This window comes from Chrysochloris asiatica, unplaced genomic scaffold (assembly GCF_000296735.1).
Source record: "Chrysochloris asiatica unplaced genomic scaffold, ChrAsi1.0 scaffold00316, whole genome shotgun sequence".
Lineage (NCBI taxonomy): Eukaryota > Metazoa > Chordata > Mammalia > Afrosoricida > Chrysochloridae > Chrysochloris > Chrysochloris asiatica.
In genome coordinates this window covers 2,438,811-2,465,460 of record NW_006408834.1, presented here as the reverse complement: position 1 = coordinate 2,465,460, position 26,650 = coordinate 2,438,811, and the positions used below count along the sequence as shown (strand labels likewise).

Here is a 26,650-nt window from a genome sequence, read left to right as displayed (position 1 = left end):
AACACTGTATTATTTCCCTAGGGTGAAATGAAAACATACGTATCAAAACCCCGCTCCAAAGAGAGAGAGAGAGAGAAATAAGACAGTGGGAGGCCCTGTGAACAGTCATAAAACATAACTTGTTCGACAAACTTACTTGTTTATTTCAGTTATGAGTCTAACGTTTCAACAGGTTTCCTTCCATGTTACCATTCTTGTAGGGGAGAACATTTTGTGAGGTTGAGGAATTTCAAACTTAAGATTTCTTTCTGTATGTATGTTTATCACGTCTGAGCCTCAGAAGTGGTTTCTGGCTGGGAAAGGGTCTGAACCACCAAGTTCAGACTCCATTAGTGTCGCCACCGTAGTTATGACATTTGAGGTCAGGTTCTGCGAATCCAAGAGCGACCTTGAATTGTGTGTTTTCAAGAGACTGTGGAGTAGCTTTCTGGTTCCGCATTCCACTCTAGCTGCAATTACAGCCCACTGGATTTAGGGCTGCAGCTGATTCCCAATCCCCTCATGGATGCCTGCTAGGAACAGAGGTTGAGATCCCAAAAGACACATCAGAATCCATTTGTAAATAGTTTTAGTGTGACACTGGTACGACATGGCTAGATGAGTTGATGAAGAAATCACATCTCCGCCTCATAATGGGGAGGTCGGGATTCTGGAAAGACTGAGTTTTCAAAATGGAGTTGCTATAGAAAATTCAGGAGTCCCTGGTTGATGCAAATGGTGATTCACTCCACATCTAGCCAAAAGCTGGGCTGGCGATCTGAACTCACCCAGAGACACCCTGAAGACAGGTTTGGTGTTGGAACACATCTTCTCGGCACACAGGAGTAGAATCAACTCAGTGGCAACTAACAACAACATACAGAATTTAGAGATTTTGTTGTACACATCATGTGGAAGCATACTAGCATACTAATGTATTTTTTTCAAAGTTTCAAGTAAACATAATAATGTCAAAGAGGAGATTGGAAAGCATGATTATAGAACACATTTGGGTCTAAAATGACTTTGATTTGCATTTGGAATTACTGTAGTCTGTCATTTGGTTGAGCTCCTAATTAGTTTCTTGCTCATTATTACAGAACAAGCTCTCTGTATTTTAAAAAACAAGCCCACTGCTGTTTAGTTAACTCCAAGTCACAGAGTAGAACTGAACTTCATAGGGTTTTCTTGGCTGTAATCTTTGTGGAAGCAGATGGAGAGGTCTTTCTTACATAGCACTTTCTGGGTTAGCACTCCTAACTGTTTTTTTGTTTGTTTGTTTGTTTGTTTGTTTTTAAACTTTTATTGTAATTGAATTGCAAGGTCAGTGGTTCAAACTCACCAGCCACTCCCCGGAAACCCTATACAAGGCCGTTTTGAGTCGGAACCAACTTGGTGGCACTTAACAATATTATGATTTGGGTGAACACTTAGAGAGCAAATTGGTTTTCCATTCAACAATTCCTACACATTTTAAATTGTGACGTTGATTACAATTCCCACAATGGAACAGCAGTCATCCCGCTTCCTCCCTGAGTTTCTATTCATCTGCCTTTCCTATCCCTTCCTGCCTTCTGAGCTTTATACCTGGGCAAATGTGCCCTTTTGATTACATATGGTTAATTATTCTAAGGAGTACATACCACCCTGATGTTATTGTTCACTTTATAGGCCTATTGTTTGGAAGCAGCCGTCAAGAAATCAAACAACCTATTGCATTAGGCCAAATCTGCTGCAAAAGACCTCTTTAAAGTGTTCAAGAGTAAAAATGTCAGTTTGAGGACTAAGATGCACCTGACTCAAGTCCTAGTGTGATGATGTAGGCTAAGCACTTGACTATAAGGTTGGTTTGAACCACAAAGTCGGCAGTTCAATGTCAACAGCTACTTCTCACTATGGGTTGGAACTGACTCTACTTCATTTAACAACATATGCACGTGAAAGTTGAACACCGAATAAGGAAGATCGTTGAAGAATTGATGCACTTGAATTATAGTGTTGGAAAAGAATTTTCAAAGTATGGACGGCCAGAAGAACAAGCAAAGTGTCTTGGAAGAAGTACAGCCCGAATGCTCCTTAGAGACTTCATCTCTAGTACTTTGGGCATGTCATAAGGAGGTACCAATTCCTGGCAAAGGACATCATGCTTGATAAAGTGGAGATTCCGTGAAAAAGAGAAAGGTCTTCAGTGAGATGGATTGGCACTGTGGCAGCAGCAATGGGCTCAAACACAACAACAATTGTGAGGATGGCGCAGGAATGGGCAGTGTTTCATTCTGTTGTGTATAAGGTTGCTATGAGTCAGAAATAACTTGATGGTGCTGTTTGGTTGAAAGCTGAGCTATAGGGTGAGTTCTGTTCTAGGCTGGAAGAGCAACTAAGGGCCATAGTCTTGGGAGTTCCACAAGTCTATACCAGATGAAATGTTTAGTCTTTTTCATTATTTTGAATTTTGTTCTACATTTTTGCCCACTCTGTCTAGGACCTCCTATTGTGATCCCTTTCAGAGCAATCAGCAGTGGGAAGGGCACCATCTAGTTCTTCTGATCCCAGGGTTGTGAAGACTGAAGTTTGCATAGTCCATTAGTCCTTTGGACTAATTGTTTCCATGTATCTTTAATTTTCTTCACTCTTCATTGCTTCAGATTGGGACAGACCAATAGATGTACCTTAGATGGCTGCTCATAAGCGTTAAAGACCCATCACTACTCACCTAAGTAGGGTGTAGAACGTTGTCTTTGTGGACCATGTTGGCCCTGAGCTATCATTCCCAGTGAATCATTCCCTCAAGGTGCTTAGTTATGGCTAAGAAATTTTCATAACTTTGCCCCCTGTATGTTCTACTATGGTAAGGTGGAGGGTCAGAGATAAAGAGGAAGATCCCCAGCGAGATAGATTGGCAAAGTGGCAGCATCAATGGGTTCAGGCGTGGCAACAATTGTGAGTTTGGACCAGGACTGGGCAGTGTTTTGTTCTGTTGTACATAGGGTCGTTATGAGTCGGTACCAATTTGATGGCACCTAACAACAACAACAATGTTGTACTATGGTGGTGATGTGCTGTGGAGTCAGTTCTGACTCACAGCAACCCTGCATAGGGCTTCCGAGGCTGTAAATCTTTACAGGAGCAGAAAGCCTCATCTTTCTCCCACATAACCACTGTTTTGAACTCTGATCTTGAGGTTAGCAGCCTGACTCATAACCACTATGCTACCAGAGCTCCGTTGATTAGTAGTTGAGTTCTGTAAAAATGATCACCACACATCTCTCCCACAACACTCTTTACTCAGTTGGGTTTGATAATTCATTGCAATGGCCACACAGAATTCAGACACCATATTCACACTTAAGGGTTTGTTTATTTTTTTAGGGAAGCTAACAGGTGACAATTCAGGATCAGAAATGTTCAGGGCATAGTTCCTCCAGGTCAGGAGAGTCTCTCCTTTGCTGTGTCCACAGGTAGTCCTGTCTCTGTCTCTTGGCCCCTTGGCCTGGTCTCTGCCCTCCCCTGGCAATGTTACAAAGCTCATTTAGGGCTGCTGGTAAATGCTCACAGGGCACATTACTCCACCATAAGTTTCAGCCTGAAGGCAGTTTACTCTAACTCAGCAAACCTAGCTCTCCCAGTTAAGTGTCTGCAGGCAGCCACACTGCAAGCAATACTCCTGCCCAAAGTCACTCTGTTTTACTTGCTTTGTGGGCTGGAAACCCACCCCTCTGTCTCGTGCTCTCATTTTTAGTTCTGCTGCTGCTGCTCCTCTGTCACTTTTCTGATGTCCCAGCATTCTGTGCCCGAGTCAAGGAGGTTCAATGCACAGGGATATCAGTGTGCAAAGGATGCACTCCACTCCTGCTTCTTCCTTGCTGGTAGTAAGATTCCTGTTCCCGCTTTTGAGATGGTTCAATTATACACGCTAGAGTTCCAAGTTTTCACAATTACAATGAACCCTATTAACAAACACGCACACTAAACCATATAATCCTGTCAGCATCTTCCCCCACCTTCTTTTACCTAGAACAGTGGGAGTTACAAAAACATGGGTTCATTATTGTTAGGTGCCATCAAGTCACTTCTGACTCGTAGCAACCTTATGCACCAGATGCCAGGTCCTGCACCATTCTCATAATTGTTGTTATGCTTGAGCCCATTGCTGCTATCTCTGTGCCAATCCATCTCATTGGGGGTCTTTCTCTTTTTCTCTGACCCTCCACTTTATCAAGCAAGATGTCCTTCTCCAGGGACAGGTCCCTCCTGAAATGTGTCTAAATGAAGTCTCATTATCCTGGCTTCTAAGGAGCATTCTAGCATTCCAACACAGATTTGAAGTAATTCACTGCATTTCAAGTAAAACTGATCTGTGTTATCCAGAGACCTAAGTTCTATATTGTTGTTGTTCATTGTCGTTGAGTCAGTTCTGACTCATAGGACCATGTATAGGGTTTCCAAGCCTTTAAATCTTTGCTGGAGCAGAAAACCTCATGTTTCTCCCATGGAGTGGCTGGTGGGCTCAAACTGCCAACCTTGTTGTTCACAGTCCAATGCTTATCCTACAGAGTTACCATGTTCTATAAAACTAACATTAGTATACTATGGATTTGACTCATACCCAGGAACCAAAGGGGGTAAGTCAAAAAGTATTGTTACTAGGGTTTCATTTCACACATGCACAAGTTAGTTCAAAACAAAATGTGATCAGTGGGTGGCTGAAGACCAAGATCGCTTAGAAATCCATCCATCTTAGTCTTGTTAGGGTGACTTAAAAAAACAAAAACAAAAACAAGGTCTGCTGGGTCAATTCAATTCAAGGCAAAGAGGTCAGCTCAGAGGTTATGGAAAACTGTTTTGGGGACTCCAAGGGGGATACTCTTAATATATTTTCTTAAAGGACACAGGACGAGAGTGGGAGTTTATGAAGTTTTAAGAAAATGGAAAACTGCATTGGTGAGAAAAAGACCAGGAAAGTTGCATGGAAGAATTTTTTTCCATCACAACCAAGCACCTGCTCATTCTTTGAAAGTAGCAAAGACTGTCCTATAAGAAGTTCATTGGGAAACCTTGCTCCACCCACCCTACAGTCCTGATCTTGCCCCTTCAGACTTACTTTTGTTCCCAAACTCAAAGAACATTTAAAAGGAACATGATTTGATCCTTCAAGGATGTCAAATTGCCATTAGATGATCTTCATCAGTAAGTATTTTAGAACCTCTTCACTTTCAGCAAGTAAGTTTGTATCATCTGCACATCTTGAACTTCTTCCTTCGGTATCATTGGCTCTTAATCATATGCTAGCTCTTGAAATGGCTGAACATTGACCACTTCTTTTTGGTACAGTGATTCTGTATATTCCTTCCATCTTCGTTTGATGCTTTCTACACCAATCAATATGTTGCTCATAGAAGCCTTCAATATTGCAAGTTGAGGCTTGAATGTTTTCTTCAATTCCCTCATTTTGAGAAATGCTGAGTGTGTTTTTTCTTTTTGGGTTTCTAACTCCAGGTCTTTGCACATTTCATTATAATATTTGATTCTGTCTTCTTGAGCTGCTCTTTGAAATTTTCTGTTCAGCTCTAGTACCTCCTTTCTTTTTCCATTTGCTTTAGCATCTCTATGCTGGCGAGCAAGTTTCAGAGTCCCTTCTGACATCCATTTAGTCTTTTTCTTCTTTCTTGCCTTCTTAATGACCTTTTGCTTTCTTCCTATATGATGTTCTTGATGCCATCACACAACTCTCTTGGTCTTCATCATTAATGTCTAATGCATCAAATCGGTTCTTCAGTAGATCTCTAAATTCAGGTAGGATATGTTCAAGCTCACATTTTGGCTCTCCTGAACTTGTTTTAATTTTCTTCAGCTTCTGCCTGAACTTGCATATGAGTAATTGATGGTCTGGTCTGTTCCACTGTCTGCCTCTAGTCTTGTTTTAGCTGATATGGAACTATGCCACTGTTTCTTTCCATATTTGATTGCTGTGTATCTCATTTGGTGAGATCCATGTTGTTTAAAAAAGATATTTGAAATGACAAGTCATTGGTCTTGCAAAAGTCTATCATGCAGTCTTCAGCACTGTTTCTATCACCAAGGCCATATTTCCAACTATTGATCCTTCCTCTTTGTTTCCAACCTTTGCATTCCAAATACCAGTAATTATTAATACACTTTGATCACATGTTTGATCAGCTTCAGACTGAAGATGTTGGTAGAATTCAATTTCATCCTCACTGGCTTTAGTGGTTGTTATGTAAGTTTGAATAATAGTTGTATTAACTGGTCTTCCTTGTTGTCATATGGATATTATCCTATCACAGACAATGTTGTACTTCAAGATAGATCTTGAAATGTTCTTTTTGATGATAAATGTGACGCCATTCCTCTTCAATTTGCCATTTTCAGTATAGTAAACCATGTGATTGTCAGGTTCAAAATGGCCAATACCTGTCTATTTCAGGTCACTAATGCTTTGGATATGTATCTTTCTGTGTTCCATTTCATTTTTTACAACTTCCAATTTTCCTGGATTCATACTTAGTACATTCCATGTTCAGATTTTTAATGGATATTTACTGCTTTTTCTTTTCATCGGCATTGTACTCCATCAGCACCTGAAGGTCCCATTCATGTCATCAAGGTCAACTGTACTTTGAGAAGGCAGCTCTTCTCCAGTTGTATTTTGAGTGTTTTCCAACCTGAGGTACTCATCTTCTGATACCATATCTGACAATCTTTCGGTGTTCTTCATCATACTTCAATATCCAGTATTCTGGTGCTATTTGACTGTGTTCCACTGCTTTTCCTAATGTTTTCAGTGACTAAAATATTCAGAAGTAGCCCATCTCTCCTTCTTCCTAGTCTGTCTTAGTCTGGAAACTCAGCTGAAACCTGTCCACCATGGGTCACTCTGTTGGTATTTATAATACTAGTGGTATAGTTTCCAGAATCACAGTAACACATAAGTCACCACAGTATGTGAAACTGACAGATGAGTGGTGGTGTTAGAATAATCCTCTGAGAACAGTTACAACATTCCAGCAAGTGCTCAATCCCTTCAGTGGCTCTTCATCTTGAAGTAAAAGCCAAAGTCCTTAGTTTAGGACTAGAAGGCCTTTGACAATCCACCCCTTGTCCTCTCCTATGTCAGCTCTCTGACCTCATTTCCCCTTAATCTCTGCCTTACACATGTGACCCAGCCACAGCAGCCTCAAACACTTTAAAAATGCCTCCATTTCAGGATCTTTGCACAGATTGTTTCTTTGGTCTGACATGCTTATCCCCCCAGGCAACTCCATGGCTCTCAACCTCACTTCCTTCCTTGAGTCTTTTCTTAAATGTCATCTTCTTAAGGCCTTCCCTAACCAGTATGCTTAAAATTGTACCTCCACCACTTAACCAGCATTCTCTTGTCCTCTTCCTTGCTTTATTTTTCTCTGTATCATTCATCATCGTATGACACATACTGACTAGCTTACCTGTCTCCCACCCCAGAATCTAAGTGCCATGAGAGAAGGGAACTTTCTGTTCTTTGCTATGAGGGGATTTCAAAAAGTTCTTGGAAAAATGGAATTAAAAGATAATGAAAAATTTCCACAAGCTTTTTGAAGTTTCCTTATATATTCTAAGTGCCAGTGCCAGGCATACAGTAAGTGCTCCATAAATACTTGTTGAATGAATGAATGTCTTAGGTTGACATTGTTATATGTTGAAAAGTGGGCTTGGAATCAAACCAACATTGGAGGCCAACATTGTTTTTGTGTGGTCCTGCGCCAGTAACATAGGTGTTTTTCCTATAAAATGGTAATAATAATTCCTACCTTTTGTAGGCTTGTTGGGAGGATTAGAAAGGGTATTTTTTATTAGGTAGGATAATGGGAATTCAACAGAGTTGCTGTTAATTTACAGTAAAGTCTATGAAAACCAGAATCTGTCAGAGAAGGAAAACTCAAATATTTTCCTTTAAAACTAGTGATAGAAAAGTAGTAAGATTGCAAAGGTAGGAAACTTGAGAGACCTGGGAAAACAATGCATTCCCATAATTTGCCATCTCCCACAGGTTTCACTGTAATCGTTATAATCAAGGTGAGTACATGCTTCCTGGAATACTGGGGCCTGGGGAACAGTGCCATCCAGCAATGGCCTACCATACTATTGCTGGAGAAAACTATTAATGGGCATTCTTGTTCTATCCCACATACTATTTTGAATATATTAATTATTAGGAGTGTTGTAAGGATTAAAATGTTGAGCTCTGTAAAGATGAAACTTTGTTGGAGGCAAAAAAATAAATAAAATTCTCCTACCATTGGTTATGGATTCGAGATAGGTAGAAGAAAAAACATTGCTTGCTGAAAGCGAAAAGGACTTAACTGATGAAGAACAAAGACTACAGCCTTCAGTATGGGTTACAACTTAGTGTAAAGAAAACAAAAGTCTCCACAATTGGACCAATAAACATCATGATAAACAAAGAAAAGACTGAAGTTGTCAAGGATTTCATTTTACTAGGATCTACAATCAATACTCACGGAAGTTGTTGTTGTTGTTGTTAAGTGCCATCGAGTTGGTTCCGACCCATAGCGACCCTGTATAGGCTTTCCAAGGAGCAGCTGGTGAGTTTGAAACATCGACCTTGCAGTTCAAACGGATTTGCAGTCTGGTGCATTAACCCACAGTGCCACACCAGGACTCCACTCATGGAAGTAGCAGTCAAGAAATCAAACACTATATTGCATTGGGAAAATCTGCAGCAAACGACCTCTTTCAAGTGTAACAGAACAAAGATGTCACTTTGAGAACTAAGGTGTGCTTGCCCTATGCCAGAGCTTTTCAATCAACTCAGGCATTTGAAAGTTGGACAATGAATAAGGGAGATCAAAGATTTTATGCATTTAAATTATAGTGTTGGTGAAGAATACTGAATATACCATAGACTGCCAGAAGAATGAATAACTATGTCTTGGAAGAAGTACAGCGGGAATGCTCCTGAGAAGTGAGGATGGCTAGACTTCATTCACAGACTTTGAACCTGTTATCAGCAGGGACCAGTCCCTGGAAAAGAACACTATGTTTGGGAAAGAAACGGATGAGTGAAAAAGAGGAAGACCCTCAATGAGATGCAGTGACACAGTGGCTGCCACAATGGACTCAAACCTAACAATTGTGAAGATGCTGTTGGACTAGACGGTGTTTCATTCTGTGGTAACTGGGGTCACTATGAGTTAGAAATAACACAATGGCACCTAACAACTAACGCTGGATGCATCGGAGCATGGAATGCTCTTTTTACAAATCCTTCCTAGATATTCTACAGGGTTCCTGATCCAGCAATTAAAGCTCCATAATGGAATTTACTTTCAGATGCTTTTTGAAGGAATAACAACTCTTTTCTGAACATGTTCAGCTCAGATCTGGTATAAACACATAGTCTAAGTAACGATTTTATCTTTAACAAAGATTCCAGCGGTTATAGCCACCATCTCTGGAACATTGCCACCATCTTGTTTGGACTTCCTTGGCACCATAAATGTAGTAAAATCCTCATGGTAGTATGCAATGTCAGGGGAAAAAATAAATTATGTAGAAAGAAATGGTTATATTCAACTAAGACATTATGCAGAACAAAAGGTAATTTTCCCTGACATAATTATATGAAGAAAACTCCTCTTTCCCCATTTTCTAAAGCAGGATTTTCAAAATTTTTCATTTCAGATTTGAAAAGTTCAGTTCCTTGAGGGTTATTAATAAGCATTTAATGAAAACACAATCACCCACATACTCTCTATTATGATTCACTCAAGCCAAAGCTGTGGGCTTCCATTTCAAACTTTATCCCATTTTCCTCGGTGCCCAGGGAATCTGCTGGATGTGACAAGAGTTGACTTCTATTGATTCAAGCATCTTCATCATCATCTCGATACTCAAGACCTCTGGTCTTTGTTACATATTCTGGAAATGCTGAATTTTACCCAAGCCCTGTGTATCTCCAGTTCCTGGAGAAGGACATCATGCTTGGTAAAGTGGAAGGTCAGCAAAAAAGAGGGAGCCCCCCAACCTGATGGGTTGGCACAGTGGCAGCAACAATGGGTTCAAGCATAGTAGCCATTGTGAGGATGGCATCAGCCTGGGCAACTAATCTCCAATTCACTGAGGGTAACCCTGGGCTTTTATTCACTTTTCTAAGCCTTTGCTTTCGCATATATAAAGTTGTTGTTGGGCTATCCAGTTGCTCTGACTCACAGTGACCCTGTGTAGGGTTTCTCAGAAGCAGCTGGTGAGTTTGAATTGCCAACCTTGCTTATCCTACAGTGCCACACCAACACTCCATTGTTGTTGCTTATTTTCTCATAGGGTTCCTGAGGAGCAGCTGGTGAGCTTGAACCACCGATCTTGCAGTTCATAAGGCTCTGTAGTATGCCGTCTCAACCCTTAGAGCCATGTCAGGGCTGGTAGCGTAGTGGTTATGAATCGAGCTGTGAACTTCAGGGTCAGCAGTTCGAAACTACCAGCTGTTCCGCGGGAGAAAGATGAGGCGTTCTGCTCCCGTAAAGATTTACAGTCTCGGAAACCCTGTACAGGGTCGCTATGAGTCGGAACCGACTCCACGGCACATAACAACAACAACATTTTCTCATAGTTTATTGTTGAGTCGGTTTCTACTCACAGTGCCCTGCATCGGGTTTCTGAGGAGTGGCGGGTGAGCTTGAACCTTGCGGTTCAAAATGACTTTGCAGTCCAGTGCCTTAACTTGCTTCATTCACATCAGGATTCCATATATATATACATATAGAATGGGGCTATAATAACAGTGAGTTACCATTTATAGATTAAATAAGATAATACATGTAAAAGGTTTAATAGGGTGTGTGGTTCTCAATAAATACCATCTTTTATTAGGAAGGATAAATATGTGGCGCGTTGGCTAATGAATCAGACTGCAAAGTCGTTTGAACTGCAAAGGTCGGTGGTTCAATCTCACAAGCTGTTCCTTGGAAACCCTACACAGGGTCGCTATGGGTTGGAATCGACTCAACAGCACTTAACAACAACGATAAGGAATTATAAAATTTAAGCTATGTTCTCATCACTTCAGTACTTTCTGTTTTGAAAGCAGTATGTGGGATACAGATGAGAAACAGAGAAAATTTCCACAAACTGCTCTCCCCACTCCTTTCTTTCCCATGGACCTCCTACCTGGGCTCAACTTTGTTAGGTCCACACTATACTTTGTAGGAATCCAAAGAGGCCTGCTTTGACATTAAACTCTCAGTTTAGTAAGATGGCTTCTAGTAACTCAGTATTCCTGTTGGGAATTAGAGCTCAGTCTGAGACTTTCAACTCAATAAACAAAAATTAGTCACCCACCAGCAATAACAACAAAGTTCAAAAATGCAGAGGATAATAAATGCTGGTGAGGATGTGGAGAAACTGGGACTCTCCTACATTGCTGGTGGGAATGCAAAATGGTCCAACCACTCTGGAAAACAGTATGGCGTTTCCTCAGAAAGTTGGAAATAGAAATACCTTATGATCCAGCAATTCCTCTACTTGGTATATATCCACAAGAAATATAGCCATATATGCACAACACGAGTAGATACATGCACACCAATGTTCATAGCAGCCCAATTTACAATAGTAAAAAGATGGAGACAGCCTAAATTTCCATCAATGGAAGAATGAATAAACAAATTGTGGTACATACACAACAGGGCTCTGTGATACAGGAATTGAAGCACAGTCTGAAGAGGGGAAATAATACTAAGATGCTTGACTGTCTTATGTATATTCGTTTCCCTTACCTATTATTGCAAAATAGACATTTGATAGAAAGGAATGTCAGGAAACATGATTACAGAAAGCTTGTAAGCCCATCTTCAACCTATAACTGATTGGAATACCTAAAAGGGGTTCTAGAACTTGCACAGTGACATAGGCCTCTTGCAGAGTCTTTGCAGTGTATAGGACCTTAGGTGGAATCCTGAGCCCCATCCAGAACCTTCTGAGGTGGGACATTCCCACTAGAAAGGGCAAGCAGACCAGTCTGGAACAGCTAGAGCAACAGAAGATACATTCAAAGAAAGATCAGCAGAAAAAACCTAAAATAACAATGGCAGTATGACTGGCTACTACAAGAATAAGCAAGTTTTTCGCCAGGAAGTCATTACGGCAAGCAATCAAGTCCCTTCAGGACAAACCTCCCTCCAAGACTGAAACTCAAAGGGAACACATGAGCAGGCATGTAAGCTTGCTGATGACCACATTGGTCTACTGGTGAGTGGAAGAGGGGGAAAGGCAGCAATGAAGAAATGGGCTAAGTTCAACCATGTTCCATATACATAGACTCTCATTGACTTAGAGATGACAAAGAAAAGAGGAAGGGCTGGTTGGTCCAGAGTGTGGTGAGACCTGGGGACTCCTGAGGCCATGGGCAAGGACATAGCCACAGAGGGCTAGAGCTGAGAGTGAAGCATCCAGCTGATACAAAGTGAGGGGAGATGCACAAGAACACCTACACTTGCAGATAGTACCCATATGACCCAGCCTCGATGGTTTGATAATCAGAACTTGACTAAAGGAAGATAAAAACAACCCCCCCCCTCACAATTTTTGATAAAGGAAATGAGGGTAAAGTGCTACAATTTGATGAACTTGACCTATACTCATGGAGGTTGTTGTTGTCGTTGTTGTCAGGTGCCATCGAGTCGGAACCGACTCATAGCGACCCCATGCACAGCAGAACAAAACAATGTCCGATCCTGGGCCAACCTCACTACCGCTGCCACACTTAAGTCCATCAATGATGCCACCTGGCTGATCCATTTCGTTGGGGGTCTTCCTCTTTTTCTCTGACCCTCCACCTTACCCAGCATGACATCCTTCTCCAACGATTGTTTCCTCCGGATAATATGTCCAAAGTAGGATAGACAAAGCTTAGCCATCCTGGCCTCCAAGGAGCACTCTGGCTGAACTTCTTCCAAAACAGATCTATTGGTTCTTTTGGCAGTCCATGGCACTTTCAGTATTCTCCTCCAACACCACAACTCAAAGGCATCAATTCTTCTATGATCTTTAGGTAGTAACTCTAAATACCATCAGAGAGGAAAGGAGTCTTCATATCAAGTATCAATGCTATCCCCTCTGTATACAGAATAGATTAGGACAGGCAACCTAGACATTGGCTATATAAAATGAGGGGGCAATAAAGGCAAGAAGTGGACTGGCTTACAAGATTTCAAGAGGGAATTTAGTTTAAGAGTGTGTGGGGGAAGATAGAGTCCTCACTGAATAGTTTTCATCTTGTCTAGAAGAGTCTGGTAAAAAGAGATGGGGATAAGATTCTTATTTTCAACAACAAATAATTGTTATCATGATAATTGCGACTGTCACAATTGTAAAGATAGAAGTTTTGTAACAAAAACGGGGGAGTAGTTAACCTTACAGTCCAGAAAGAGAGGACCCTAGGACCATAAAGGGAGAAAAGCACAAGAGGAATGTGAGACTTCATCCAGTGAAGCAGAGACACTAGAGATGGAGGCAGAGATGGGGGAATAGAGAGAGGGAGCAGCTGAGGACTCTAGATTTATGGACAGAGAGGGACTGAGAGCTGGGGGCCAGGAGGCAGACTTGCAGAATGTGCCCTTTGATTGTTTAAATTATTACATATGCCTGAGTGTTAAAAAAAAAAAAAAAGAGCTAAAGTGAATAGAGAGAAATACTATTAACTGATGATACTTACAGGGGATTATTATAAACATTGTAATTAAACAAGGTAATTTGTTGAATGTAAAACTGATGATCTGCCCTGCAAACTTTCACTCAACTCACAATAAAAATGTAAAAAAAAAGAATATTGTGAACGATAAAAAATAAAAAAATTAGTCACCCAACAAGTATTTATTTGAGCATCCACCTCACAATAGTGATTATTCCCTGTGCTCGGATCTAATAATAAGACACATACACACATGGGAGAAAAATGAGGTTTTCTTCTTCCACAAAGATTTACAGCCTTGGAAACCCTACAGAGGATTGCTGAGTCAGAACTGACTCCACCGCACTTAACGACAAGTACAGGCTTTGAAAACAGACTTATTTAAGCCAATTTTTTTTTTTTTTCAATGCAAGTGAAAAAAGAGCTAACTTTAACATTCTATGTCTTCTTTTTCCTTTTATTGTCCCTGGAGATATTATCCATTATCCTGTTTGCTTTCTATCTATATGTTAAGCTTTGTTATAGTTAAGTGCCGTTAAGTTGGTTCTAACTCATAGCAATCCTATCTATATAGGGTTTCTGAGAAGCAGCTGGCAGATTTGAACCACCAACCTTGTGGTTAGCAGTCCAGTGCTTATCCTGCAGTGCCACACCAGGACCCCATGCTGAGCTGTAGGAGACCCTCTCATTTTAACCTCTGCAGAAAAAAAAAAAGAGAGCAAGAGAAAATAGCTGCTATTTCAAATACTAGAAATAAACTAGTTTTTGTCTTGTTAGTAGAACAAAGAACTTCATTTTGGGTGTGAAAGGCATTTTTAGAAACTCATTGTCTCACTTAGAACCTCCAGGAAGCATATGGCGACACAGTTAGGAATGAGAGGCACTTTGGGGGGAAAGATAAAAGGAGGTGGAAGTAGGAATGGGCAGGGGAAACCCTCAGATAGAGATGGGAATCCTACATCTGTGCCAGGAAGGGAGAGGAGCCCCCTCCAGCTGGCTTCTGTTGCTTTGGGGAGGAGAGGACTGGGGGGTGAGGTGTCATCTTCATTGTTACCAGTGAAACAAGGTGTGGCTGTCTTTACTGCCCATTTCCTGGAGACTTTCCTCCTTGTCTCTGTGGCATCTCATTTTTGCTCCAGGATAAACACTGGACAGCAAGGTTGGTTCAAACCTCAAGGTGAGCAGTTCAAACTTACCAGTCATTCCTCAGAAACTCTATACAGGGTCTCTATGTGTCAGAACCGACTCAGTGGCACTTAGCAGCAAGTTGGCACCACACCTTGGGGTCATTGCCAGAGTGCTAAACCTCTAGTCCACTCTTTGGATTCTGAATGACTTATTCATAATTAATATTGGTGTGATTGACTCTGGACTTGAAACTCCATGAAGAAAATACCATGTGTGTTGTCTTGTTAAGTGCAGTGGAGTCAGTTCCAACTTAGCAATCCTGTGTAGGGTTTCTGAGGCTGTAAATCTTTGTGGGCGCAAAACACCTCATCTTTCTCCTGTGTGTGTCTGTGTCTTATTATTAGATCCTAGCACAGAGAATAGTCACTATTGTGATGTGGATGCTGAAATCAATACTTGTTGGGTGACTCATTTTTGCTTATTGAGTTGAAAGTCTCAGACTGAGCCACTCCTCAGAAACCCTAAACAGGCTCCCTACGAGTCGAGCCAGAACCAACTAGACAGCAGTTAACAATAATACCTTCCAGCTGGCTGTGGATAGCTGATGCGTACATGGGAAGGCTGATGAGGAGTAGCTGGTGAATTTAAACTACCAACTTTGTGGTTCAAATCGATCTTGTAGCCCAGTGCTTATCCTAAAGCACTACACCAGGGCTCCTAGCTGGAAGGTAGAAAATCCAAATGCAAGGTTAGGTGCAAGAGTCCTGCTGGACCTCCCTGTTGTATTTTCTTCTTCTCCGTATCACCTTGCCTTGGTTGAGTTTGTTTTTGTTGTTAAGAGCTGTCGAGTTGTTCCAACTCATAGCAACTGGTGGGTTTGAATTGCCAATTTGTGGTTCACAGTCCAATGTTGATCCAACAGCACCACACCAGGAGTCCTTTGATGGAGTTGTTGTTAAGTACCGTCGAGTCAATTCTGATCCATAGCGACCCTTATAGGGTTTCTGAGGAGCAGTGTGATGGAGAAGTTGCTGTTAAAGTGACGTTAAGTGGGTTCCGACTCATAGTGACCCTGTATAGGGTTTCTAACGAGGGTCTGTGGGTTTGAACCACCAACCTTGTGGTTAGCTTTCTTGTTGTTAGGTGCCATCGAGTCAGTGCCAACTCATAGCGACCTTATGCATAACAGAACGAAACACTGCCTGGTCCTGGGCCAACCTACGCTTGAACCCATTGATGCTGCCACTTTGCAGATCCATCTCACTGGGGGTCTTCCTCTTTTCCTCTGCCCCTCCACGTTACCAAACATGATATCCTTCTCCAGTGACTGGTCCCTCCTGACAATAGCCAACTGTGGTTAGCTGTTCAGTGCTTATCTGACAGCGCCACACCAGAACTACTAACTAGAATAGGTGAGGGTTGAGTTGTTTATTTTAGCTCAATCTAAAATAATTTCTCTGGAACACAGCTAATCTACACAAGATTTAGTGGAAAGGAAGAGTCTTGGCTCCACCACAGGGCAGCCTAAGACAAACATAGGTGACTAATTAAAGCAGTAAGCAGGTGACCACTTCTCTTCATTAGAACTTTTCTGATCTCTGGTGTTGAAGTGCTCTTCCTGTGAACTCCCACATCACTGTATGTGTGTCTAGCGGTATCTTACAGCAGAGCATGGAAAGGTGTGACTGAACGCCATCTCTCTCCCTCACTGGACTGTTACTGTAACTTACTGTTACTTGTAAACTCCATTATACTGAGCACAGTGCTACCCTCAGTACATGCCTACCAAATGCTGTGAGCCCGGGGAGCAGAGCTAGACCAGAGACTGTGTGTCTGATGCAGACACCTCTCCTGGCCTGCACAGGGCTGGTCAGGGGTGCTGAATGGAGTGGAGCCCTGAAGAGGACAAAAGGAACCTGTACATCAGCGTGGGGAAGGTGGCAGCCGGATCTCAGGTTCTAATGAATGAACTAGTAGGAAGTGCGACAGAAAAGGAAGTTGAGTACTTGATTGGGGGCAGGACAAAGGCTTACTGTTACAGAGGACAATAGAAGGTTCTAGGTTGCTGTGCCGTTGAGTTGGTTCCAATCCATAGCAACCCTGTATAGGGTTTCCAAGGAGCAACTGGTGAGCTTGAACCACTGACTGCGGCTCAAATGACTGCAGTCTAGCCCATTAACCTACAGCACCACACCTGGACTCCAAGGTTCCAGGTAGAATGGGAGAAAATACAGAACAAAAGTAAAATTCCTAAGAGAGGCCAGACTTACTGGGCTGATAGAGGAAGCCAAGACTACTGCTCTAAGATAGTCTTTGAACTTGGACTGAAGCCACATTTAGTAAGTTGATAGCATGGATCTATGAACCTAAACAAAATGGAGTTGGGTTAGTCATTGTTGTTATGAGCCGCGGAGTCGGTTCTGATTCATAGCAACCCTGTACAGGGTTTCCGAGGCTGTAAACCTTTATGGGAGCAGAAAGCCTCATCTTTCTCTCATGGAAAAGCTGGTAGTTTTGAACTGCTGACCTTGCGGTTCGCAGCCCAATTCGTAACTACTAAGCTTCCAGAGCTCATTGTTGTTGTTATGTGCCGTCGAGTCAGTTCCCACCCATAGCGACCCTGAACAGGATTTCCGAGGCTATAAATCTTTACGGGAGCAGAGAGCCTCATCTTTCTCCCGTGGAGCAGCTGGTAGTTTCGAACTGCTGACCTTATGGTTCGCATCCGATTCATAACCACTACATTATCAGAGCTCCTTACTTAGGTCTTGATAAATGAAGACCCTGCACATGAGGCAGTTAGTTTAAAAATTAGCCGAGATGTCCTCATGGTCCTAGAAGGAGAACAGGATGTGCTTAAGCCCACCCAGATAGTTATCTCAGGAACTAAGCAACTTGGATCCTAAAAGGTGGAATATTTGAGGATTATTGCCTGGTTGTTTCCTTTTCCCTAAAGGTAGAATGTTTGAAGAAGTTTATTGCTTTATTGCTTCGTTTCCCAAAAAATGTTATCTTGATGTTAAAATAGATTAAGTGTATATCCAAATGTAACTTACCTTATATAATTTGCCTGCTCTTCCTAATGGACAGGACAATCTTGAGAAGTTATTCTCTTTGTCCTCCAGACTGTTGGCTTTCTGCTAATAAAGCTTGTATTGGAGCTCTCCCTGTCTCTGTGATTGACTACAGTGACAAGCGACAAACCCTTGTTTTGGTTTGGCAACATAGTGGCAACCTTTCATCCAAATAAGAGATTGGCTATAAAATAAACAACAGCACACATAAGATAGGCGTTCCCTTAAGTGATTCCTAAGTATGAGACCAACTGGCTAAGACTTACCCTAAAGAAGAGAAGATAGAGGGGCAGGAAAATTAGATTAATAGAAACAAACAGAATGGAAATGAAAATTCTAACATAACGTAAAAAGTACAACCAACTGTCATGGAACAACTTATATATTGTTAAATGGGAAACGAATTTGCTGTTCAAACTGTCACAGAAAACACAATAGAATATCATTTTCTAAAAAATGGCTTACGGCTTTTGAAAGAGAAAGAGGTCTAGAACAAGTCTGTAGACTTGAAAGAAGAACTCAGTAAAGATGATGCAAGATGGAAAAGGGACAGTTCTGGAAGAGGCAGGAAGGCAGAGACTCAGTTCCACATGAAGAGTCCATCCTTAGGAAGAGGAAAGGGGATAGTTATTACTTGGAAGGAGACGATGGAGACAACTGGTAAGGACAGAGAACTGTCCAGATAGAAAGCAGGGAGACTGAGGTCTATCATATGGCCGACATTATCTTGATACAGTATGAAGCAGAGACATTTGCTTATAGTTCTGGGGGTGAGTCTGGGGGTTGAGTAGGAAACATACTGAGTTGGATAGCTATATATTTGTAGATGAATTTGTCTGTATTCTGACCCACAGCAACACTTAGTGGGTCAGAAGCAGGCAAAGAAATTGCCTAGTTAGGCCATTTGTAAGGATGGTACGTGGGTCTGCACAAGGAAGTGAAAGGAAATTAGAGATGATGAGACCAGGCTTGGAGGAAGGAAAACAGGGTCAGAATTCTGGAGCTTTAAGGGCTTGAGCAGCTGGGTAAGGAAGGACTAAGGGTTTGCAGGCTGGAAGTAAGAGGGAAAAACTGGTTCAGCAGTAGTCATGGTATGAGAAAAGGGCAAGCCTGACTTCAAGGTCTGGGACAGGTGTGGGGAGCTTTTATCCTGCCAAAATTTATGTCATCATTCGTACACAATACAAAATCATCAACTTGAAAATTAGCCTGCTCTATTTGGTCAAACATTGAATTAACTCACTCCTATTGTGATGGCTGGAGTCCTGGTGTAGTGCTGTGGGTTAATGCGCCAGACTGCAAAGCCGTTTGAACTGCACGGTCAGTGGTTCAAGCTCACCAGCTGCTCCTCAGAAACCCTATACAGGGTCGCTATGGGTCATTCGGAACTGACTCAATGACATTAACAGCAATGTTATGGCTGGAACTGCAGTCACCTTGGCTGAGCCAGACCAAATGATTTTGCTGGTCTTATAAAGCCTGCAAGGAGCTCTGGTAGTGTAGTGGTTATAAGTCAGGCTGCTAACCTCACAGTCAGCAGTTCAAAACTACCAGAGGTTCCGTGGGAGAAAGCTGAGGCTTTCTGCTCCCCTAAAGATTACAGCTATGGAAACCCTACACAGGGTTGCTATGAGTCAGAACTGACTCGAAGGCACTTCACCACCACCACCACCACCACCACACGGCCCTCAGGATAGACGTTCCCCTCCCCTAGTCTAGGATCTTAGATTAGTGATGTGAGGCTACAGGGACAAGACTTGATTATTGCTGAGTCCATTGCCAAAGTCCAGGCTGCTAGTGTCCTTCACCTGGATGAGACAGAGAGGGTGATATCAGGGTAAAGGAGAGAGGATGATTGTGGTCAGATCTTACAGTCATCAAGGAGGTGGGAGAGCAGATGCGGCGGTTCAGTAGACCAGAGCATAGGGAAAGGGAAGTATATGTGGAGGAAGGGCTCCTCAGGGGAAGAGTTTCTACATACACAATTGTGGAAGGCATCTCCAGGAGCAGGGACACTCCTTCTTGGGACAGCAGCACGTGGCAGAAGTGGTCTCTGTTTGGGGAGAACTGGGAGTGTGACAGACAGATGAGGAGAAAGGATGGAGGCCAATTTTAAGCTACAGCATTAATGCTACCTGCAGCAACAAAGGCCCCTGGGTGGCTTGACTACTAACCTAAAGGTTGGTGGTTCAAATCCACTCTGGGGATCTGCTTCCATGAAGGTTATAACCAAGAAAACCCTACGTCGCAGTTCTACTCTGGAAAAACAGGGTGTCACCATGTCTCGGAACTGCCTTGAAAGTAACAGGCTTCATACAGCAACAGTTAAACTAAAACAACAGAATGGACTTTTAGCCATCACCCTTTGACTAAATAAGACTCAAAGGGCTCAAAATGTTAGATATTGAACTCTTGGTAGGTGGCTTCAGGAAGTTTATGGGAAAATTGCACTGTTTTTTAATGCTTTAGTTCCACAACTGTGTACAGCTCCTCACAGACAGCCGCAAGTTTCCTGGGTGGAAGAAACGGTTAAGCACGTGACTGCTAGCCGACAGGATGGCAGCTGGAACCCACCCAGAGACACCTCAGAAGCCAGGCCTGGTGATCAGCTTCCAAAAGGTCACAGCCTTGAAGACCCTCTCGAGCAGTCCTGCTCTGCACACCGGAGTCACCAGGAGTTGTAACTGACTAGACGGCAACTGAAAACAACAGGGCAGCAGTATGCCTGGCAGAGTAGCTGCAATTGACAAAGGAGTTCTCAGCTTCCGTTTTCTCATTCATAAGCTGGAGATGATAGTGCCTCCCTCAAAGGGTGTGAATTGAGGGCACAGTGCTCAATACATGTTTCTTGTTGTTTTTATAAACTTCATGGGTTGAAAATGTTGCTCAAAATCATAGTAACAATAATAATAAGATTCTTTGTCTCCTTTCCCCCAAAAGATAACACACCAAAATCATCTAACAGTGTTTATTTTCACAGGTTCTTGACAAAAGAGCACAGTCATTACTAAAATGACACCACTCTACTTAAAAATTACACAGCATGCGAAAGCTGTCCCTCCACCCCTATCAGAGGAAACATTTCAGAAAGACGGTTTCCACCTCCCTTGGTACTTTTACAATTATTCATGTCCCCATTTCAAACCCCATCCCAGCTCTCCTCTTCAACGTTCGTAATGGAAATGTGTATTCACAAGTTGTGTGTGTGTGCACACGTGTGTACGTGCTGAAATAGCTGAGTTGACAAAATGCTTTCAGGAAAAGCACATCAACCCAACACAATGGCTAAGCCAAATCAAGGCGGCTCCACAGCTAGGGACAGCTTCCTTCTCAAAAGACCTTCCATCCTAAAAATGCTACTTAAGGTTGTTGAAATTTGAAATCAAGCCAGTTCCTTCCTGGTTTGTGAGATTTCTCAGTGCAGCCTGGTCTAGATGCGTTGAAATTAGAAAGTGGGAATGAGCAAGCTCACTGGAGAGACTGGGGCACAAGGTCTTAGGACTTGCAGGTCATCCCGGCTGGGGAGAGAGGAGACCATTCAAAAGACTGGCTACTTCAGTCACCTACTCTTTCCTACCACCAGCACTTGGTATTAAGAACTTTCAATGTTCAAAGTTCATCTGTATCCCCCAGGAACTCTACCATAAGGGTCAAGAGCCTTGCTAAGGTATTCAGCTGGAGAGCCCAGTTCAACCAGGTGCCACATTCATAGTTTCATGGCCCTTTTTGGCATCTGGATGGGCAGGGGGTGTGACGGCTTCCCTTCAGACTTAATCCTGAAAGGCAGGTTCTGAAGAGCTTCCAAAGTCACAATGTCAAGTGTAATGTGACAATCTTGAAAACACAAATCAGTGGCTGGGGTTGGTAAGGCCATGTGCTGCTCTCGGCTGTAAAGCCCCTCTGTCTCAGGTGTTGTTTCTTCAGTCCTAGGAGCACACTCTGGCTTGGATACCACATTGGCCTGCTGTAAGAAAAGCTGAAGACAGCTGGAGGAAGCTGAGGCTGCCGTCCTGGTCACCGTTAAATCATACGAAGGGGCCTAGTGAAGATCTCATGGGAGGAGTCGGGGCATCTGAGGCCACGTCAGACAGAGGCCTTTGCCGCTGTCCGAGCCTGATGCTCCTGTCTCGCTTTCTCCCTCTGTTCCTGCTCCCTCTGGATTAACTGTAGTTGCTCCAGGTGCCACTGCTGCAGTTTCTGCTCATAGTCGGCCATGTCTGCGGCTTCACAGGTCGAGAGCTTGTCCTGGACAAGCTGGGTGGTCAGAGTCAAGAGGCTTTCGGACTCAACTTTGCCCAGAGCCTGTAGCTTAGCACGTAAAGCCTGTGGGAAATAAAGAAGGAAAAAAAGAAAAAAGGGAACAGGTGGGAAAAGAATATAGAGGAAAAGAAATTCAATTACTTGCAAAACACCCGTGCATGTTGCTTGTAACACAAGAAGCCATGTTGGGAATCTGTCAGGCAGTCAGTCGTTCATCCAGACACAGATTTTGCCTATTTTCTTTTTTTTTTTTAACCCCTCTATTTAGCTAAGTAAATGGCACTTCATATGCTTGTGACTCTCTGTATCAGTTGTTTTAAGCCATCACAAAGACAGCACAGTTTAACAGCTCTACGGTTGCCACTTCTGACCTACCCAAACCAAGCAGCAAATGCCGAGAACAAAGACTTCTAAGATGCAAACAAAATGGCAGAAGCAGATGAGAAACAGAGGCCCATCCATAGCTTTCCCTTCAGAATAACTGAGATAAATGTTTGCCTTACTAGTAATCCTTTCAACAGATGGAAATCATTTCAAGGATTTCTTACTAATGGCATGCTAAACAGCTCCCATGAGTGCATGTACTATTATAAGCTTCCACCTGCTGTGTTCCACGGCAGGTCAGCCTTTACATACTGACTTGCTTACAGCTCCATCTGAAATGGCAGCTTGGTTTGCTTGGTATTGTGTTCCTGCAAGAGGAAAGTATTAAAAACATTAATCTACTTAAGTGCTGCAAGACGGAAATCATCTGAGAGAGCCATTTCTGGCCCCAGCTGTGGCTTATACCACATCCCTGTATCCACAAACAAATGCAATCAATTGGCATAAGTGATGAGGTCTACTTCAACCAAGGGGGTGCAAGGTGGGCAGGGTCCTCGGACTTCAAAGAATGGCCAGAGGCTGACTGACGGGTCAGTTACATAAAAATGGTCCCCAAAGAAATGATGCTATTTAATAACAACCAGGCCACAAAAAGAAAAGGAAATGCACAATGATTTGATCTTCTGAGACTGCTCTCCATGTGGTTCAAGGCCAAGGAGACAGCGTAGGACATCAAAACAAGGACTCAACACTGGCTCAGCAAACTTTTGTTCAAACCCAAAGTCTTATTGTGGGATAGTTTCTCTAGCTTTGGTGTCTTGTAATGTGAGAAGAGCAGTATCCACCATCCAGAGCTTTTGTGAAGATGAATGAAATGAATGATGATACTCTTCTCTCTCTTTTTGATTTTGATAAAAATGCATTTGTGGAAAGAGTGGGAGCTGAGTATTTACTCTAGGCATAGATTTGTACTCTCTGAGACTAATTACATAGGAAACAGGAGAAAGAACGGCATGGCAACCTTGCTCAATGTGAACGATAATCTGTGGGTTCAAAGTTCAAAGGCAAATTTAAAAGGACAGGTAGCAAACTGTCAATCTAGTTCTGCTGCCGATTCGCAGTATGTCTTAGAAAAATTGCCCTCTCTGTTTCAAATTATGCAAATAGAGAAGGACTAGGAGAAACATTTGCTAAAAATACAATAGGCTCCCCTTACAAAAGAAGGAAATAGGTTCTCCATAGCTAACTCAGGACACCTGCTGAATAGGAACGTAATCATCTAGTAAAGTTTAGATCTCTCTGTCTCAAAATGACATACCAGGTCAGCTGGCACAGTAAGGTTTTGTACTATACTCAAAGAATGCCCACACGGGCAGCATGTTTTTCTCTTTGCACTAAGCACACCAGAAAAAAAAACAAAAACAAAAACAAGAAAGAAGCCAAGAAGCTAAACTCTGAATATGACTCTTCTAATGCCGCTCACAGAGTATTTTGGGAAGTGCAGATGAACGATATCAAAGGCACTTGAGTGTTCAGAGCTGTTGTTCTTGAAAGAAACAGTTCAAACTTGTTTGCATCTTCATCTTACGGAAGAGAATATTTCTAAGGGCCTAGTGGACAGCATAAAGCTGGCAAATATGAGCAAAAAAATCCCAAAAGATGCCCCCATCTTGTCTCTCTCCCTCAGAGTTGAACGTGGCTTCCTAATTCCTGTCTGGATTATCAAGCAAATCTTATGCAATATGGAGCAATGGTCAGATACTTTCCACCATGGTTTGGAGTCAGCCTATTGTTGTGAGTAGGCAAGCTATTACCAACCCATCAGGCCTTCAATCATCAGATACGTCAGGGATGAGTGGGTAATGACACGCTGCCTTAGTGAACGAAACTGTGACCGATTAGCTCAAGTGCAAAAAGGAGCATAAAAATGCCATTTGTTTCTTTTAAGACCACATCCTGTGTGAAGCAATAAAAATGTAATTTTTGATGTCAGCTTTTAATGTCTCTGTGTGTGACATTGATGCACGAAAGAACTGCTTGCCTGTCACCAAAGCACAGAAGCATGTTGAACACACAGTACCTTAAATCGTTCCAGGTACTCGGGGAGCTTGGACTGTTCGGTTTCCTCTATGTCTAAATGTTCCACCAGGTCTTCTGCTCCCTGGTGGTCTTTACCTTCCTGGGACTGTTCCTCTGGAGACTCATCAGCTGGACAAGTCAGAGCCTTTAGCACTGCATCCAGCACATCGAGCTGTGGGGCAGAGAGAGGGTCAAGGGTGAGTCAGCCTGTGGCCTTGAAAACCCATTGAGGAGAGAGGCTGGAAAAGGTGAAAGGAATGAAACAAACAAACAAAACAGGCACTAAAACACACACACACACACACACACACACACACACACAAAACCATGAGAATATAAAAGGTTATATTATTTCATGTTAGAAACATCCTGTCCGATGGCATGGGAAACTTAGCACAAAACAAATGGTCCACATAAGGAAGCTCAGAATGATTTGTGCAAATGAATCAGCACAATGGCATTTGATTTCACTTTTAGACAACCAGGTAGGAATCCAAGGATTATGTTTGATGGACAGCAGAGCACCTCCTCCCGTCTTTCCTCCTCAGTCAGTCTGAGATTGGAATAAGTGAAAAGATCAGCACAGACTACAACCAACAAAGAGTCATTCGGCATGGATAATTAAGCCTCAAAATATAGGCAAGAGCCGCCCCCCTCAGAGGGTACTTAGAAATTAGGCATCAGGGTAAATCCCTGTAAAGTGCTAGCCAGGAACACAGATGCACACATGAGATTCATTTTAATGAGGTGATGTCTGTGATTCAGAGATGAAGTAAGTTATAAAACAGAGCGTTTCTTTTCCATTTTGGTTTTGCCTCTCCCTCTACCACTTTCATTTTGAGTGCAACTCCCTTGACCCAAGGAGGAGATAGAAACATTAAGGAACACACAAGTACTGGCTTGGATACTAATTAACTGTCTTTGTTATATTAGAACAAAAATCTAGAAAGATACCCCAAGGCCTTATGTTGTTGTTGTTGTCAGGTGCCATCGAGTCGGAACCGACTCATAGCGACTCCATGCACAGCAGAACGAAACAATGTTCGATCCTGGGCCAACCTCACCACCGCTGCCACCCCCGAGTCCATCAATGATGCCACCTGGCCGATCCATCTCGTTGGAGGTCTTCCTCTTTTTCTCTGACCCTCCACCCTACCCAGCATGACATCCCTCTCCAACGATTGTTTCCTCCGGACTACATGTCCAAAGTAGGAGAGACGAAGCTTAGCCATCCTGGCCTCCAAGGAGCACTCTGGCTGCACTTCTTCCAAAACAGATCTATTGGTTCTTTTGGCAGTCCATGGCACCCTCAGTATTCTCCTCCAACACCACAACTCAAAGGCATCAATTCTTCTACGATCCTCTTTATTCACTGTCCAGCTTTCGCATCCATATGAGGCTATTGAAAACACAATGGCCTGGGTCAGGCGCACCCTAGTCCTCAAGCTGACATCTCTGCTCTTCAATACTTTAAAAAGTTCCTGTGCAGCAGATTTGCCCAGTGCAATACGTTGTCTGATCTCTTGACTGCTACTTCCGCGAGTGTTGATAGTTGATCCAAGAAGAATGAAGTCCTTGACAACTTCAATCCTTTCTCCATTGATAAGAATGTTGTTTATTGGTCCAGTGGTGAGGATTTTTGTTTTCTTGACATTGAGATGCAACCAAGGCCTTATAGTACCACTAATATATCACACCCAAACCCAGCATATTATATTCGGTTCTTGCCAACATCTGAATCCCATTCTTGTTAAGTCAGAAAACAGCATACAAATCTGACTCAGAATGGAAGGAATATTTTCCAGGCAAAGGAGTTAGCAGCCTAACCTTTGATTAGGTTGTTATGGGAAAATCAGCAGCATGTGAAAATGGAGGGTGCCCACATCAGATCGTGTAACTGTCAAATCACATCACTGCACAGCTGCCAAAGTACTGAGAGTCAGGGCCCAGCCGAGGTGACCCCTGACCATCACAACCAGAGTCCTCTCCGCCTTGTACCTTGGCATTTGTTACTGCCACACATACATCATTACTGTGTAAATGCAAAAATGCAAAATGCTGGATAAGAGATAGTCCCTAAGCTAGGAGTTGCGTGCCATGGAGT

At 42.7% G+C, this 26,650-nt stretch overlaps 1 protein-coding gene across 1 annotated transcript in view; it reads right to left on the bottom strand.

Annotated features, from left to right (window-relative positions):
• Positions 1 to 21,966: 21,966 nt before the first annotated feature.
• MRPS27 (mitochondrial ribosomal protein S27) overlaps positions 21,967 to 26,650 on the bottom strand; it is a 113,421-nt gene continuing 108,737 nt past the window's right edge. Inside the window, exons 9-10 of the mRNA XM_006875277.1 lie at positions 24,548 to 24,718; positions 21,967 to 22,206 (exon numbers count right to left, since the gene is read on the bottom strand). Of these exons, the coding sequence (XP_006875339.1) occupies positions 21,967 to 22,206; positions 24,548 to 24,718 (411 nt within the window). The remainder of the gene's footprint in view (positions 22,207 to 24,547; positions 24,719 to 26,650) is intronic.